We start from the raw sequence: 17,791 nt of genomic DNA on the forward strand, positions 1-17,791 counted from the left end.
AATTATTAAGCTGGTATAAATTGGCATTGAATAATATTCATGATAAGGATAAGGATTATTTTAGTTAACTCATTTCAGTACTGCTTACATGCAATTTATAACTTAAATAAACTCTAGTTTAGTTTTTCAATTATTTAACTGTTAATTTTTCTCTCATTCATGCTTATGGTAAATTTTTCTGTTTCTACGAAAAATAATTTTGTTGTTATGGAGGAAACATAATGATTTTTCAGATAAATTAAATGCGCATTAACAAGAGCACTATAATCAATCAGGCCATCAGGATTACAAACTAAATACCAACCAAGAGCTAAATCTATTGTCAAATCGCTGCTCCTGAGGAACAATGACGTAAGAGTAAAATTTTGTGAAATAGATTTTATAGTGTCGGTGGGCTCAAAAATGGATTTAACAGATGTTTGTAAATAAATTTTCGAGCCCAACAACACAATGTAGTCAATTTCACTAAGTTGCGTCATTATACTTCCGGACCAGTAATATAATGTTAAAAAATAAAATATGAAATAAAAACTATCTAAATCACATTTACTCATTCAAATATAATGAAGTATTGCTACATTACTTAAGTAATTTTCTTTGTATAGTCTGATTTAATGTACTTTATTTACTAAATTATAATTTTACAAGCATTAATATTCTTCAAGAGTATTTTTCTCTTTATGGCCTTTTTTCATTTCACAAAAAAAATTAAGAACCTTTTAAGATTTAATATTGTTTTAAACTCCTCTAATCAACTATGTTTTGGACCATTTTAAAGTTGCTCCTAAAAAAATTCTATATGAATATAAAGGTATAGATCTCGTATAAATAGATATATACTAAAAATGACTTCTATACAATAAAACTGGGCTATAGGTGCCTGTTGCTCTCACTGAATGACATATTTGATCAATGTATCTCAAAAACAACTATGACTATGAAGCTTAAATTATTAACAGCGGTTCTCCTTATGCTGTCATATATTCACCAAGACTGGATTTCTAAAAACTTGGATTCTAAGTGGTTTAAAATATTATTTCTAGGAACTAAAAATAAATTAGTTTTTTAATAACTTGAAAACCATACATCTGCAACATTATAGGCACTTATTTAAGAGACAATTTAATTTTCTATAGAATAAAACACATCTAAATCAAACCAGCTATAGAATAGATGGAAACCTCTTTTATCTTTTATCTTAAAATATAAAATAACCGATACTACTAACCGATCACTTTCTTAAAAACGCAATGCCTAAGGCTGAAATTATCAAGCCGGTTCACCTTATGTTGTCCTTGTGTATTAAGGCTGGGTTTCAAATATTTATTCTTAAAAAAAAAGTCTATAACAAAGAGGGGAGAGGTTCATTAGAGTGGTACTTCCCTCTAGTAATAGATTAAAGAAGCATTTTCAATTAATTAGGCAATACAATATCAAATTTATTTATTTTTTTTAACAAATAGGAAAAATAGAATTAAATATGAAAATGCTTGGAATCTAAACTACAATACAACAATATTTTATTTTGTTTTTCCCTAATATTGTTTCGATTATGATGTTGGTAGTGGTGCAGAGACCAAGTTAGCTTATTGGCCCTTTATTGCTTTATTTTTGTTGTTTAAGTTGTAGAAAATTTGATTATCTTTCAAATGAGCATCTAGAGTATACTGGTAGATTTATAGCTTTTGATTTGGTGAAAGGTTTTCCATTAGAACATACTCAATGTTTTTAAAAAACATGGGTACTAAGTCTAATGTGCTACATCTTTGCTGATATTGAGGCAATTTCTTTATTGTTTTGAAGATAATTGAATTATCTTTTGAAGAAATACATGTGTGTATAATTTACTGCAAAATTTATACTTTATATATATATCCAACAGTTGCTGTAGGAAAGTAAAAATTTAAATAATGTGGTCAACTATAAAACTGATATAAAAAATTTATAACATTACAGTAACCTAACAAATGAAATAACTTAAAACTGTCATTGGTATTTTGAATCTAAAAAGGTTATGAAGTCTATTTACTAAACTAAAAACAAATATAAAAATTACTTATTTACTCTTTCATATTACCGCTTCTACATTTAAGTTTCAAATAAGGCACATTATGATAATCATGCTCTTTGATTAAAATGAATCTCAAAGCTCACTTGATAAATATAAAAATTCAAGCTCTCAAAAACATCAATATATTAAAATATTTAGCAGAGCTCTATTGAAGCTCTACCCCTTTAATATGCTTTTATTGTACAAATCCATTGTCTGACACCTATTAGATTACTGCTGCGTGATTTTCAATGAAACAACATTCCCTATAAAGAAAACATTTTAAATACCATTCAAAACTCGGCTATTAAACTACGCTTAGGGACTTATAAAACCACACCTCTAAATATATTCTAATCTGAAACTGGAGAAGTGACATTACTATTAAGGAGAACTTAGCTTACTAAGAAATATATACTAAAGAGCTTTCCAGATATGCAGCACTCTTTAAGACAAGCTATACATAGATTCAAGAAACATATTTTCTCCGACTATGTAAAAGTTAATAACAGAAATGCAACCTATTCTAAAAGCAGTGTATACAGCAAAAGGCCACTTATAACTCAACGCTCCATTGCCCAGTAAATTATTACTATTTCAAAAGAAGTCTAAGTTATCTACTGTACATGAATATATGTCATCATATAACTCGATCATCTTATAACAATTAACTTTCAACACAATATTTATAGACTACCCGATCAAATATTCAGAGATACCTTAAAATTTTCCAGCCAACCTGCAATAGCTTTTTGTAGATCCAAAAAAAATAATGCACAATCTCAGTCTCCATACCCACCAAGTTCAGTATTCTCAGAACAGAACTTTTCCCAATTTGTACAGCTATTCATTACTACCAATGTACATATCCAAACTCCAACATAGTTATCCCCACAGACTCAGCCTCTTCATGCAAAATATTAAGAACAGTCCACAGGAACAGAATTATATCACATATAACATAATGACCTGCACAAACAACTATAAATTTCAATGGGCACCAAGTCAAATAGACTGATGGCAGAGCTGCAGGCGTAAGGCAAACTGCAAAAGAGAATCCTAAGGTCCCTATGGCTAATTTCTTACAATTATTGAAGAAAGAAGTGATAAAGGAATGTTAAGGTCCCTATGACCGGGAATCTCAAATAAAAGGAAGAGATTATTATGTAGTCCAGTCAACTGTAAGCCTTGTATCTTTGTTTTGCCTCAACCTAGGACTCAAATGAAAAGATATTGTAACAATGCAAGTCTAGGAACAAATCACAGATTCACACAGAAATTGTAAATTATGCAAAGTTCCGAAAGATCCACACCACACCCAATTCGAATGTAAGAAATATAGAAAGAAAAGAGAAGGGCAACGGGTAACACCTGAAGAAGGAGCTTCATTTCTGAAAAACATGTGCAAAAAAAAGATCAAGATTAGCACTTTTTTATAAATATCCAGTGTATAATTTAGTTGAGGGAACTTTTTTAAATTATAAAGTCGCACGTGTTTTTATTTCCTTTCGTTTTTTCTAAATTTTAGTTTTATAAGTTACATTTAAAACAATTTAGTAAGCTAATCTTGTACAAATTGAAATATTATTTGTACTTTGACCATATAGCATTTGGTAACAAATTTTCAGTTATGGGTGTAATAAAAATAAATATACCCCTGGACAAAATTAGTTCAGTAGTAACAGAGTACTTCCAAGAAGTAGGAATTAATCTTCTATCTCTACCTGGAAGAATTCTGGATCTTAATCTGACAGACCATGTGTGGGATAAGCTATAAGAGGCGTATCAAGGCTTGGAATCAGCCATAAATGACAATTATTGAGCTTGAAAATGCAATATTGGAAGAATGGGATAACATTCCTCAAGCGTACATTACTCACGTCCTCCAGTCAATGCCAAGACGACTGGAAGCTATTAAAGAAGCAAGAGGTGGTGTTACCAGAACTGATACTGTATTGACACTATTGGAAAACATTTTAAAAAAATTAATTTTATCTTTGTTTACTAAAATTAAAATTGCTTTTTAGATTTTCTTTATTTCCTACCTTATCTTTCTTAATTTACCAATTTAAAAAATTGTTAATTTTTTTTTCCTTTTCTTACGTCGGCCCAAGACTCCCGTTGGAGTCCTACACTGCATTGTTAATGTTAGTCTTTATTGTAAATATCTAAGGAAAAATTTGAGAAGTGGTTGTTTATGTGTCACATGATATATAAAATGAAGTGATGTGCTAATTTTGTCCAGGAGCTTATATACCTTTTTTCCAGTAAAACAAAATTTAAGTGTATGTCTAACTCTGTATTTAAGGGTGAGTTGTCATTGACTCACATTTTTCCTTTTGATCAAATTTAAATCCAGATTTTTGAAGATCATTAGACATAATGATAATAATATTCTTATGATGATTAAATATGTTTAAGAAACATTAATCACCCCTTCAAATTTAGAAGATTGTGTTTATACTTGTAAATAATGTATTATTACTAATTATGTTTTACAAATGTTTTTTAGTGATCACTGTGTAATATTTTATTTTACATATAAGGTGGAATAATTTAAAGGGTCATAAAAATTTGACTAATGAAGAACGCATGTTGCAAAAAATAAAAAAAAAGAACCAGTAGTACTATTAAATGAAGTTGTATAATTTCTGAAATAGGGGTTGGTCTACCTTCAGGTGGACAGGGATAACCCCTGGTTAAAATTAAAAATAGTAATTTAATTTAGTTTAAAATATATAAAATGTTTTAAATATGCCTTTTAGTCAGGTTTCTGTTATTTTGTACAGTTATGTAATTAGAGTAAATTATATCAAAATAACGTTTTTCATTAATTCACTTTAAGATTATTTAAAATCATTCTCTAATAAGTTCTACCCTGGAAGACAGACCTTATTTGTTACCTTTAGATCTTCAAACCTCCTCCTTGTTGCTGTCCTATCTCTCTACTAGCTAACCTCTCAAATATTTAAGAATATATCATTTAGGTACAAATCTAACAAAAAGTTAGCTAGAGAAAGGAAACCTACTCTCTAATTTTTGTCCAGGATGCTCCACTTTGTACTTCCAATGTATTATCCAATATCTTTATAACACTTAACGACTTATATTAACAATTCTAATCAAATTTATTTAAATATGAGTAGCACCTATGCTAGCTATACTATACTTACCTTAAATTCAGATTAGTCAAATATATTTGTGTTTCTACATGAGTTTATTTATTTCATATATTTTGCAAATACATTGGTTTGGAAAGCAATTATTACAAACATTTCAAAAAAAAAATTATAATAATGTTAATGACAACTTACGGCCTTAAGTATTAAATTAATTTTATATAAAATTAATTATGGAAACTCATTATTCAAATCAAGTGCATATTTACATTAAAAATATCTATCATTCAAATCACACAGCTTAAATTGAGTACAGCCTAAATTTAGAAATATATATATTACTGAAAGTATTAATAAAAATGTATTTGATTTTTTTATTACAAGGTTGGCAATTCATAAAGTTGTTTAAGATTATTAAAAATTTTTAGAATTAAACCAAATTTAATAATGTTGGAGAAACTTTTTTTAACAGTACATAAACAATTCATAATATTTTACAATTGCTGAGAGGGTAAAAAATAAATGTAAAGTAGAGATAGAAAAGACATTTAATAATAAAAATTTAGCATAAGGTAAGTATTAATTTCTTACAATCATACCTATACTGAGACAATTAATTACACCATCTATACTGTAAATTAAAGCATTTCTCTTAATATGATAACAGTCCCAACTTGATTCTATCTGATCACATTTTGAATCTTTGTACGCAATTTTAATTTCATTTAATGTATGACAAAATACTGATATTATTTCAGTCATAAGCTCATCCCGAACTTTATTTTTTAAATAATGAATTAATTTTTCTTCAAAGACAATAGGTCCAGGTAATAAGTAAGGAGTCGTAATCATGGAGTAGACAAACTTGATGCTGTCAGAACAAATTTTCTTGGTGTAAGATGAACCACTGAATGACCTGCAACTTACATACAATGTAGAAACACTACATCCTTTTTTCTCAATAACAATATAATTCGATCCATTCAAATTTTGAAGATTAAAAGTGCTGAAATAGCCGACATATGCCTGAATGTTGTTAATCTCCAAGCTGTTTAAATTGCAAATAGGAGCACAACTAGTTATCTGTTCAATACTTTTTGCTACTTCAAGACCAATCCTTTCAACAGCTACAATATTATTTCGTCTAAGTATTACTTTTAATGAATCAGAAATTTTTTTCTGGCATATGACCAACTTAATATCATTATGCAACATCTCATTAAGGGTTAACATAAAGCTATCGGATTCACTTATACTTTCTGCGAATAAAAGCATTTTATTATGAATATTTAATTTAGGAATAGCACACTTAATCAGGTTCCCTGTGTTATCATCAACTTCACAAATAACACCATTAATCATCGAAAAATATTCACATCCATTTCTTACATGAATATAAACATGACCAATATTGAACCCTTCATCCACACCAAATTTAGAAAATACTCCTTTTACAATTTCAAAAGAAAGTTTGTTCAATGATTCTGTCGATAACATTAGTGCTGGCTCTCGAAGCAATAAATTTTTCAAACTATATTGGAGGGATGCTATATTTAAAACACCAGCACTAGAGAATTTTAAACTGTTTAAAGCTTCTTGAAGAATATCCTTGAATTCAATGAGGTTTTCAGTCATTTTCAGGAGGCCAAAGTTATTAGTTGCCTCAGACCACAACTTACTTAGCATTGAAGAAATAATTATACCGGCATAGAAACTAAACTGAGGTAATTTAATGATAGTTGAATTTATAATTAATGAAATTTCATTTTTTAACATGATTTCTTCCAATGAACTATTGCATAGATAATCAGTATTTCCGCCAATTGATGTAAGGGATAAAACCCTTTTATTGATAAGTGATATCAATAGTTGTTTGTATTCATTCAAAGCAGCAAAAGTTTCATCGTCGGGCAAGTGGATGTAAATTAACTGTTTTTCGAAATTCATTTCAATCTAAACACAAAATCTAGTCATCGATCGGCTTTGTTACTTTATCCCCATCTTCAGCATCAGAAAGTTGAGTTTCAAAAACATAGAACGATCTACTTAATGCTTTAACAGCAGTAATGTAATTCTCAGAGAGATCCTTAACTTTTATTTTTAACTTATCATAATCACTTTGAGTTCTAATTGTTTCCTCGGACACTTTACGAAGTTGTTCTACTAAATTTGGAACTTTCTTAAATGGCTCACCACTAAGGATACTATTTAATTCACTAAGTTTCTTCGATTGTAATAAAAATTGACGTAATTCTTTCTCCGATTCTAAAACAACTTTTTTCTTACATGCTGTATCAATAAGAGAGTCTTCAAATGAAGGATCAAGGAATTTTCCTAACTGATCTAATCTATCGAAGAGAGCTTTAATTGTATTGTGACTTGATATGGCGCTATGTATGGCATTATTGCTCTGAATTAGAGAATCAACTATGGGAGTATCTTTCTCAGAAATATCACAGTCTCCAATGATTCTTCTCTCTAATTCTTCGATTTGGGATTCTAATGAATCAAGAGGGTCCACTGAATCCTGAGTTAAACCTGGCATAATCTGAAAAAAAAATAAATAGGTGCTATAGGTAAAAGTAAGCAATCACAGTTAAAACTTAAACAAAGTAATTTGAACAAATAATGGAATTAATTAAAATTTAGATATTAGTCTTATTTGACGGGTCTGGTAGTAACTCTAAATGTACCTATTTTTATCTACACTATTATCGACAGCAGTACTAGAGATAAGGTTATGTTTACAAATGTGGAGGATTTTGACATCATATCTATTTATAATCTCCTGGCACAATCTGGTATGTTTTTAGATTAAGAAAAAATATATTAATGATAAAAATTTAAAAAAAAACAATATGATTTTTTAATAATGAATTGATTTTTTTTAGGTATAAAAATTATTTGGTGAATGAAATCCAATTGCCATTGGTAGTTAGTTACAGATTTTATTTTATAAAAGTTAATTATCCAATTGAAGCCTTTAGTGCACTATTTCGCATTTTATTACATGCCTAATTGTTTCTTTTAAACTTTTCATCACCGATTAGACAATTTGAACCACGAAACATAAATTCAAGTCTTTCATATAAAGTTTAATTTAAACAGTTAATTCTATAATTGTTTTAGACAAATATAAACCATGAAAATTCCACAACAAATTTTTCTTACCGAACCTAATGATACTGAAGTCCGAAGATAAACCAGACATTACGAAGACTAAACGAACATAAGACGATTTGTTGTTTTTAGGTTACTTGGCAACAGGAGTTCATAGATACGATGATGGAGATAATCAACTTATAGCCAATCTTAATTACTCTAACTCTTGCCTCAAAATAAATAAACAAGAAAAATACTATGATTCAACAAATTTCCTCTAGAAGGCAATTCAAATTTAAATAAAATATTTTGATAGTTTTTATTAAAAGTAAACCAATTCTAAAAATTATGTAGCTTTAGAATTTTTCAATTGAGATTCAACAAAAAAAAATAGATATCCTTTTTTCCTTATGGCTACAATGCAAGATAATTTTCAATAAAAGTTTTATTTTCTGGACAAAAATTTCGATTGGGTGAACCATCTTTATAAATTCCTCAATTTGACTTTCTGAAATCATAAAGAACAGTAGTGAAAAAAAAGAAATAGTGCTCAAATCATTTTTTGGGGGACCAAACTCTAATTCCTAGATATATTTTGTACTCTTTTGATATATTTTTATTTTTTAATATTTTGTTAAAAACACAAAAAAATGTTGTGCTGTGCAGCACATCACACAACTTTCGCTTGACTCTTTGAATTGAAATTAATCCTCGCTTATTTGCAACAGATCTTTTTTATATTATTCACTGGCAATACTTTCACTAATACTACCACACATTCTACAAATTTTTCAAATGAGCCCTTTCAGTTGTCTCCAACTGAAGCTCCAAGCACGAGAGTCTCTAAAAAAAGTACATTTAGTATAATACTTCTCGTAGTAAAAATTTTAGATATCTCTTTTGCAGAAACTATTGAAGAAATACAAAGATAACAGTTTACTAAAAATGTACATTCTGCTCTTAACCACTTATTGAAATCTAAATTGTTATAGAACCAATATTGAAATAAAAAGATTTTAGTGGATTTAATCATCTTATCAACTAAAAGGCTCATATAGACTAAATAAAATTTAAAAAGTCATTATTTAATAACTATATCGTTATTAAGCGACGAAACTGGGCATGCGCTCGTACAGTCTAACTAATGTAAGAAAAACCTTTCGTTTAGGTGGTTTTCCTCATTCTCCACTATCCTCTACAACATTCTATGTTTAATATTATTATTTCTAAAATCTTTGAATTTCCAACGACATATAATACGTCTATATTCCTGCTCTAATTTTCGGAAATGTATTTTCAACCTGGAAAAAAGATTTTTCTTCCTATCTCTTTAAGTTAATTATCAAATCCTTTCATAGTTTATATTTATCCATTTTTCACTATTAGCAAAAAGTTAGTTATTTGAAACTACTTTTGATGAAGTCATTCTGAAAATGTGGCCTTTGAACCCTGTTAAACTCTTTTAATAAGGACAAAACCTAACTAATAATAAAGAGTATTTAATTGTACATAAATATACCGAATTAAATTAAAATTGTTAGATCTATTTTTCAGAAAATCGAAAAAATGTGAAAATCGATTTATGAAGTGGCACTTCCGGTCAGTCGATATTTTTGAAAACATTCTGTCACACCCCAGGCATAAACCCGCCTCAAATATATAATTTAAATTTCCTACGACTTTTTCGCTGATTAAAAAAACCCAGAAAAACCGACATAGAAGCACGCTCGCTCATACACACACAATTCTGTGAGACTTTATTATTTTGAATTACAGGACCTCAAAACACGTGTTTCCATTGAAAACAAATTAGATATTTTTCACGATCACATTACTTCCCTTACTGTATATTCCATATATAGGTTAGTAAAAGTAATGAAACTATTTTTGTTGTATTTTTTTTTTTGTGTAGTGAGCAACAAATCCTAACAAAAATAGATAAATTAATTACAAATTAGTAAAAATAAAAGTCTAAGTAAATTCCAAATACTTTTGACAATGTGTACATTGATGGTTTTTTTAATTTGTTTCGAAACATACATATATATTATAAATTGTATTAATATACGATGTATTTTCTATCCGCTACATATCTATAGCGGATCATTTTTAAATTATTATTAGAATCATTATTGTTTTCAAAGCATACTGATGCTTTGCTTAAATAGTGGCACATCTGACAAATAAAAAGTTTTTTCAATTTTTTATCTGATGTATTTCATAGATTGTACCGTAGATTGTGGTCACCTTGTGACAGCCCTACTTACTATCTTTAGGGCTATCTGTAGACACCTAAATAATTAAAGTAACCTCAATCTGTGGTATTATTTTGAAAAAAGTCTAGTTAAAAATAAAATCAATCTTTTCCAATGGGCCACGTTTGAAGCAAAACAGCGATATTTACTAAATGTACATAATTTTCAAATTGAAAAACCGTTTATCACTTATGATCATCTGGGATTAATCCAAGCAATGAAGGAGATTAATAGCTTTGAATTTTAAAACTACTTATAATTTAACTTTTACATTACTCTTATAAAATATTTTATTAATTTTAAACTAACAATATTTTTAAAAAGACTTATTATTTCATTATAAGATTAAATTAACTACTTTATGTATACAAGTACATCACTGCCACTTCTCGACTTAGTCCCTGTCAGTTCCTGTTTCACCAACGACCACAATGACTAAGTGCGCGTCGTTTTTGTTAGTGGTTATTACTTTTATTGAGCAGTTCTATGTATTTTAATTAAGTACTGTGCTAAGCTTTAATTTCTTTTAGTAATCGATACTCTTAAATTTAGTATTAAGTCTGTTAATTTGATAACGTAACTTTTTATGTTCAAAAACGTTTGCAGGTATTTTATTTTATAGCAGTTTATGGAATGTAGCATTTTAGGATTAGAAGTTTATATCATGGAATAGATGTCTATAAGTCATTGTGTAACTAATTTTACATATTTGATCAGAAAGAGTTATGAAATGTTGGAAGTTACTTAAGTAATATTGGTTATTCCCTACTCTTTCTATTAAGTTCAAGTTCCCGTTTTTGATTATTACTGATATTAATAAAGTTTCCCATAATATAGATTTAATTTTACACAATGTTCAAGTATTTGAAAATGAGAAACTATGAGTCGCTTAAGAAAAAATTTCAATTTCTGAAAAATATTCTCACTCTAAATGTATATTTTCTCTCATTGACTGCCATTACTTGATCACCCACAATAATCTATTGTAATTTTAACACTGCAATAGAAGGACGGTTCTTGGACACATGACCAAAAAAATCAAATACATTATTAGGAGGTAGAATCAGTGTTGATTGTTGAAAATTCAGCCTAAGAGTGGTCATAATTTAAAGCCATAGATAGATAGTATCACCTAATTTTGTAATTATTAGAAATAGTTCATGACATATTCCTTGTGATTAGATAAATTAACATCATTTTAAGTGTCAAAATCCCTCTCTGCTCCTCCACATTACCTTCCATACATAATGTTTGAAGTTTGGGTTTTAAACGTATTTCATAAAGTTATATTGGGGTATTCAATATCATGTAGTTCTTTGAAATTATATAAAATTCAATATATCTGGCAAATCAACTGAGAAAGAAAAAAATATGAAGTGATTTCTGTTTTATCAATTTAGTAGTATTTAGAGATAGAAACATAATAAGGTTTTCTTTCTGGAATTCTAATTGATAATATCTAAATTGATGTAAAGACTGGCTAAATTTCTCAGAACTCTGGCTTAGTGATTGAATTAGTTAGATGCTTATTTGCAATGAATTACCTGCTCTCCTAATTGAATTGTAAGTGAATCAGTATTGTGGTCACAGGTCTTGGAACAAATTTTATATATTGAATATATTATACCCTCAATAGGAAGGTAACTAAAGAAAAAAATGCTTATTCAATTATGTTGTTATTTAATGATTTTAATTAATGAAATTTGGGAGTGGGTAGCTTATTGGTAAAGTAATGGATTACAAACTCCAAGGACCCCGGTCCGAATCCGACTGGCTGATTATTATCTATTATCTGTAGCCGTTTAGTTAGCCTGTGGTTAGGGAGCCCTTCATGGTCCACCCAACCTCATAAAATGGGTTATCACCTTTAATTAGTTAAAAATATGGCAGTAGAGTATGGTTCTGACCAAATCACCTCCTTGCACAACAGTTGGTTTAGTAAAAGTACTTCCTTATAAAATAATGCATCCGTGATCCTTCATGGGTTGTTGCGGTACATTAAAATAACGCAATTAATGAAATATTAAGTTAATGAAGAATATATAATCTTAAATGTGATTCTATTAATAGTTCTATTAGATACTTAGCAAAAATAAGTTTTAATTTTGAAATATAACTTTTTAAAGTTTTTGGACCTAATTTAGATTTTTGAGTTATGTTAGTATTGTTTTGAGGAGTTGAGCTTTAAGCTCTGGGTCTGTATGGTGGCTGGTAATTAATTATTTTGTTACATCAGTTTCTTTAAAGTGGGTATATTCAATTAAAATAATCTGACGCTTTGAACAAATCACCTCCTTGTACAACTGTTAGTCTTGAAATAGCATTTCTTTACTAAGTACTAAACCCAAGAAGTTTTATATGTTGTAGTAATACATGTTAGTTTTGTATTGAGTGCACAATATAAATAAAGTTTTGCTATTTTATTTGGCATGTTCATCTTTATTTTGTTCTGACCCTTTATTTTCACCTGTGATTTTAAATATGTACTTCAGTTGATGATCTTTGTTTTAGCATTACAATGGATCACTGTCTATCATTTCTAATCACAAATTTGTATCTCTGTGTTTTACATTTACTAATTTTACAGTTTGTTTGAACTTACATTGTAGAACCTAATAGTATCCTCAAGCCCAGAGCTAAAAAGTTAAATTCTTTTTATGGATTCAATTTTAAGCAATTATAATATATCATATAAACTAAAAGAAGAAACTTTAATATAAATTTATTTGAATATAAAATGTACTTTATATTAAAGTTTCTTCTTTTAGTTAGGCTGTACTTATTTTTAGTCATAATATATTACCTTGCACTTTTACCCAATGCTCCATTTAATTAGGAAATGTTTTGAATATAAATAACTTTTGTTTGATGAAAATATTTTAAGAAAAAATCTGTTTTATATGATATATTTTAAACTTTTTATAGTTATGTCTGAAATATTTGATCTTATTGTATTTTCTAAAAACATATTAATTTTAATAAGATATATGATTTGAATAGTTAATAATAAAATTGTTGATGGTACCTGAGTTCTAACCATGAACTCTTTCAACCATTCTCCAGCACCCCATATTCTGGAATTCATTAAGATAAATCTAAGATTTTTCATGAAAACTTTTCACGTATTTTCACCAATTTTAGTGTTTTATGACCATGTATTGTATTTGACTGTATGTACCTGTTTAGTATTATTTGAAAGCAGTGACATGTTATCAAGACATGGCATCTATATCATTTTTCTCAAATATAAGTATTAAATTTTAAGAAATTGTTTGTTATTTTGAGATAAAAAAGGGGCTTATTTCTACTTTTTTTTTTAATATCTTCCAATGATCTGATGTATGATTATTTATTTTACATGTTACAGTTGATCATGGTGCATGGATCTTGATATGATTGGTACAGAACATTTAAGGTGAATAATAGATTAATATTTGTTTTATTAATTACCTTATCAAAGTTTTAACCAAATTTTAGCAGATCAGGGTCAAAATACATAAAGGAGGATTTAATAGTTTAAAATTATATTGCACTCATGATATGATGAGATAGTTCTGGTATATAAATTTAGAAGCAACTGAAAAGCTGTTTTTTAGGGTTAAACAAGAAAGCTATCTATTTTAGCCAAGATTAAGTTTACCAGGGATATTTACTCAGTTTCTTAATAGCATATTCACAGCTATTATATTTTATTTAGAATATGTTTTATTTATTGAGAAGGAGATGTGTTTTACTTAAGTCTGATCCAGGCCAAATTGCCTGCCTAATAGGATTGGCCAAATTGGTTTTTTGACTGAACATATTTAGGTATAAAATCTAAATGTAATCAGTCAAAGAAAAAAAAATATGGAAAAGTTGTAATTTTCCTGTGAGTGAACCTTAATTGTATTTTTCCTAATGTTGGTGGGAACTACTGTGAAGTAAGGCCGAAGTAATAAGTGAAAGTGAAAAAGAGGAATTATTAATTAAAGGAGAAATATTTTTATGCTTTCTTAATCCCTTAATATGGGATAACATGGGTGTATTTTGTATTATGGAACATGCGAATGTAGCATAAAATAAAATAAATATAAGAAAAAAGGTTTTTTACTAAACAAATTTTTATACAAATACATATAAATAATGTATAAGTTTATAAGTAAGCTATAATCTCTGTAAATTTCTGTTTCATTGAAAATTAGTAAACCATTTTTTGATGTTTTTGACAAATTACAGAGAAACTTTGTTGGTGATGAAGTATAAATTTGAACACAGCTGTCATGGTTGGAAACTTCGTAGGAGGAAGCTTTGGGTGGTAAGCTTTTTATTACAAAAGTAAACATTTTTCTAAAAAAACTCAATAGAGATGGTCCTCTTGATTACACAAGGTTCCGTTCCTTGTAAGTGACTTGGTTATATTTGACTTAAATCAAGTCCTACTTTGAAACAAATGTTGTATATACACTTGAATCAATATTTTGAAGAATTTAATTACTTTTAAGAATTTTATAATACAATATGCACTCAATTTTAATACATTTATTTTTCATTCTAATTAATTATGAATGGTTTTATTAGATAAACCAATTTTTTTTTCAAACAAAGCATACCTTAGGATTCACACTAATGTAAAGTGGTTCTTGGTTTCAATTGGTTACTGACGCTACTCCTAAACAATAATGTGATGTAAAATAGGACTGTCTGTACGGAATATTTGGTTTGTAGTTGAATTACTACTGAAATCAAGCTATTATTCTATAGAACTGAAGATGAGACTGTTTCTCTAAGTTTCTATAATCTTAGTTGTAATCTTAACCAACAGTTTGTACCAATTTATTGCAGTAGATATGTTATTACACTCAGTCCTTTAGGACTGATAGTGTCAAAGGATTAGATTATTTTCATTGTTGGAGGTTCTTAAGATTTAATTACTTGTTTCCCTATTATATTTTTTGTTCAAGAGTACTTTTTGTTAAATATCCTTAAATATTTTTGACAGACCAAACTATTTTTGCTTACTCATAAGGGACAAAGGAAGGGATAAATCTGTTAAAAATAATAATAATAAAAAATACATTTACTTGCTTAAATTGTCCATCCAATGTTGTAATGTAATAACCTAATCTTTATTGTTTTTTAAAACTATTTCATTTATTTCTATCCTTAATTTACTTGAAATAGCTTTCTGACAGTAGTGTATTGATAAAATAATTTTCGTTTGCTTTAGGTGGCAGGCTCATCTTCCCTGGCTGTCCAGGTATGTTTTAAATTTAAACATATACGAGTTGATGAAAGGTCATGTTGTTTACAGGACTTATATTTGATAAAAATTCATTAAATTCTAAAATTTAATTGGAACATTATAGAAGAATAAAAAGTTGTCTTCAATAATTATTATGATTATTCAAGTAATGAATGCTTACTTCATCAAACATGAACAGGTTTCTGTTGGTAGATAAAAATAACTCATGATTTTCAACTTCGCAAATAAATCATAATTTACAACTAAAAGAGATTAAAAGAATCTGTTTTCAAATCAATATAAGAAAGGGAAACAACATATTTTAGAGTATATTTAGGATCTTCTTGAATTTGCAGATTTATGCAGCTAAATATTGTAGGATCTAGAATAGTTATTGTTAACAAAAGATTTCATAATAACTGTTCTTGCATAAATTTTACTCTCACTTACATTTATATATTGTGGAATTATTTTCATTTATATTATTTTTGTGTATAAATAAACTTAATTTTAATAGGTTTTTTATTTATTTTTTTAAGAGAAATAACAGCTTGGCTACACATCCTTTTTATTGTGTATAAAAATAACTACAAAATTTATTTCATTATATCACTAACATTTCAACATAAAATAAACAAAATTTTATGTTTTAGACTTTATGTTACTCAACAAATATTAAGCTTTGAGAATTATTGAGCTTTGATTTTTATCATACCAGGAAAAGTTTGAATTATAGATGGAGTACATATTGCCATTAAAAGGAGACACATTCTTGTACTTATAAACTAATTTATACATGTAAAAAAAAAAAAAATTGAAAATAGTGTTTCTTAAATAATCACCAATAGTTCGGCACTTTAAAGTGTGTACACTTCAGGTCTATACTCTGCAACACATTGGGTAGAGAGCTCGTTCCCACAAACTTAGGCCCAAAACCTCCATCCCAATTACTATTCATACACACCATTTTTATCCTAGGGTCGTGACACTCTTGTGGGTAAGGGCGTAGGGCCCAGAGGGCTTGGTTTGGAACATTGTGGGTTCGATTCCCACCTGGGGCAGTTAATATTTATTGTTCGGTGGTCCTGAAAAATTAATCTTAACACTCCCATCTGGATTAGTATGCAGCAGTAATTCTGGTAGGCACCAGGAGTTGGCAAAAAGGACCAGTAGGCCTGCTTGCCGAACTAGTTCCCTCCACCAAATACCAATACCATTGTTATCCACCAAAAACATTTCCCACTGTTACACATTAAAATCATCCAGTATCAATCCTATTTTTCCATAAATGCAAAATAGCACTAAATATATTATTATATCTTTTGACAGAAATACACCTTTTGAAGTCCTTTAAGTCCAAATAGCCAAGTTTCACAAAATGTCCTGTATTCAAAAATGAAAATTTGTATGAAAGTGAAATTACATATTTAGGGCATGTATTGTCATCTATAAATTTCTCAAAATAAGATAGGTAATCTTTTTGTTGGAGTCCTTCAAATGTAAATCCTGATTGAGACAGAAATGGAAAATATAATTGTGTTATTCTCTCACTTTTCCATTTATCAGATGTCGATTGTGTACCTTCATCTATACCACCATCTTCTAATTCCGCATCATCTGGTCCATTCTTAAAGAGGTCAGTATTGCTTTCTTCAACAGCGATTGCTGCTTGTAATTTGACATTGTTCAACTGCCCTCCCAAGCAATATTTCATTGGTACTCTAGAGCAATTCATAAATATATTCTTCCGCAAAATAACTTTAAGCCATTTTTTGTAAAAATCAACAAATACTCAAGTTAGCAAATTATTACTAATGCATAAAGTATGTGAAATTACAAAAATGTAAACAATATGCTCGCATATAAACACAATAGGATTTAAGAACTACATAAAACTCCTATACATAATGATGAAATATTTCATTATACTTAGTTAACAAGTTGAGTTGATTATTAAAATTAAATTTTTTTTTATTCTCTTATCAAAAAATTTTAAGCTATTTATTGTTTATGTTGTGATTTATGGAAAGTATATTAAATCACA

The 17,791-nt window shown here is 28.4% G+C and overlaps 2 protein-coding genes and 1 long non-coding RNA gene across 4 annotated transcripts; 1 reads left to right on the forward strand and 2 right to left on the reverse strand.

Annotated features, from left to right (window-relative positions):
- Positions 1–5,699: 5,699 nt before the first annotated feature.
- Positions 5,700–8,435, reverse strand: DCTN3-p24 (Dynactin 3, p24 subunit). Of its 2 annotated transcripts, none has more exons than XM_014419817.3 (2): positions 8,341–8,435; positions 5,700–7,717 (listed from the first exon to the last, which is right to left on the reverse strand). In XM_014419817.3, exon 2 carries the CDS (start codon positions 7,712–7,714, stop codon positions 7,136–7,138), a length of 579 nt encoding a protein of 192 aa, XP_014275303.1. In that variant the 5' UTR covers positions 7,715–7,717; positions 8,341–8,435; the 3' UTR covers positions 5,700–7,135. The 2 variants fall into 2 exon arrangements, with proteins under 2 accessions (XP_014275303.1, XP_014275302.1); XM_014419816.3 differs by lacking the exon at positions 8,341–8,435 and adding an exon at positions 7,863–8,003.
- Positions 5,749–6,804, reverse strand: LOC106680208 (molecular chaperone MKKS-like). Its single transcript, XM_014419740.1, has one exon. It carries the CDS (start codon positions 6,802–6,804, stop codon positions 5,749–5,751), a length of 1,056 nt encoding a protein of 351 aa, XP_014275226.1.
- A 2,517-nt stretch (positions 8,436–10,952) lies between the features above and the next one.
- Positions 10,953–16,265, forward strand: LOC106680213 (uncharacterized). The gene is made up of 4 exons (XR_001343078.2): positions 10,953–11,132; positions 13,894–13,941; positions 14,742–14,820; positions 15,733–16,265. It is a non-coding gene; the product is annotated as an uncharacterized lncRNA (long non-coding RNA).
- Positions 16,266–17,791: the final 1,526 nt, after the last annotated feature.

The sequence above is a fragment of the Halyomorpha halys genome, unplaced genomic scaffold, assembly GCF_000696795.3.
Source record: "Halyomorpha halys isolate HHAL.00 unplaced genomic scaffold, Hhal_1.1 Scaffold251.1, whole genome shotgun sequence".
Taxonomy (NCBI): domain Eukaryota; kingdom Metazoa; phylum Arthropoda; class Insecta; order Hemiptera; family Pentatomidae; genus Halyomorpha; species Halyomorpha halys.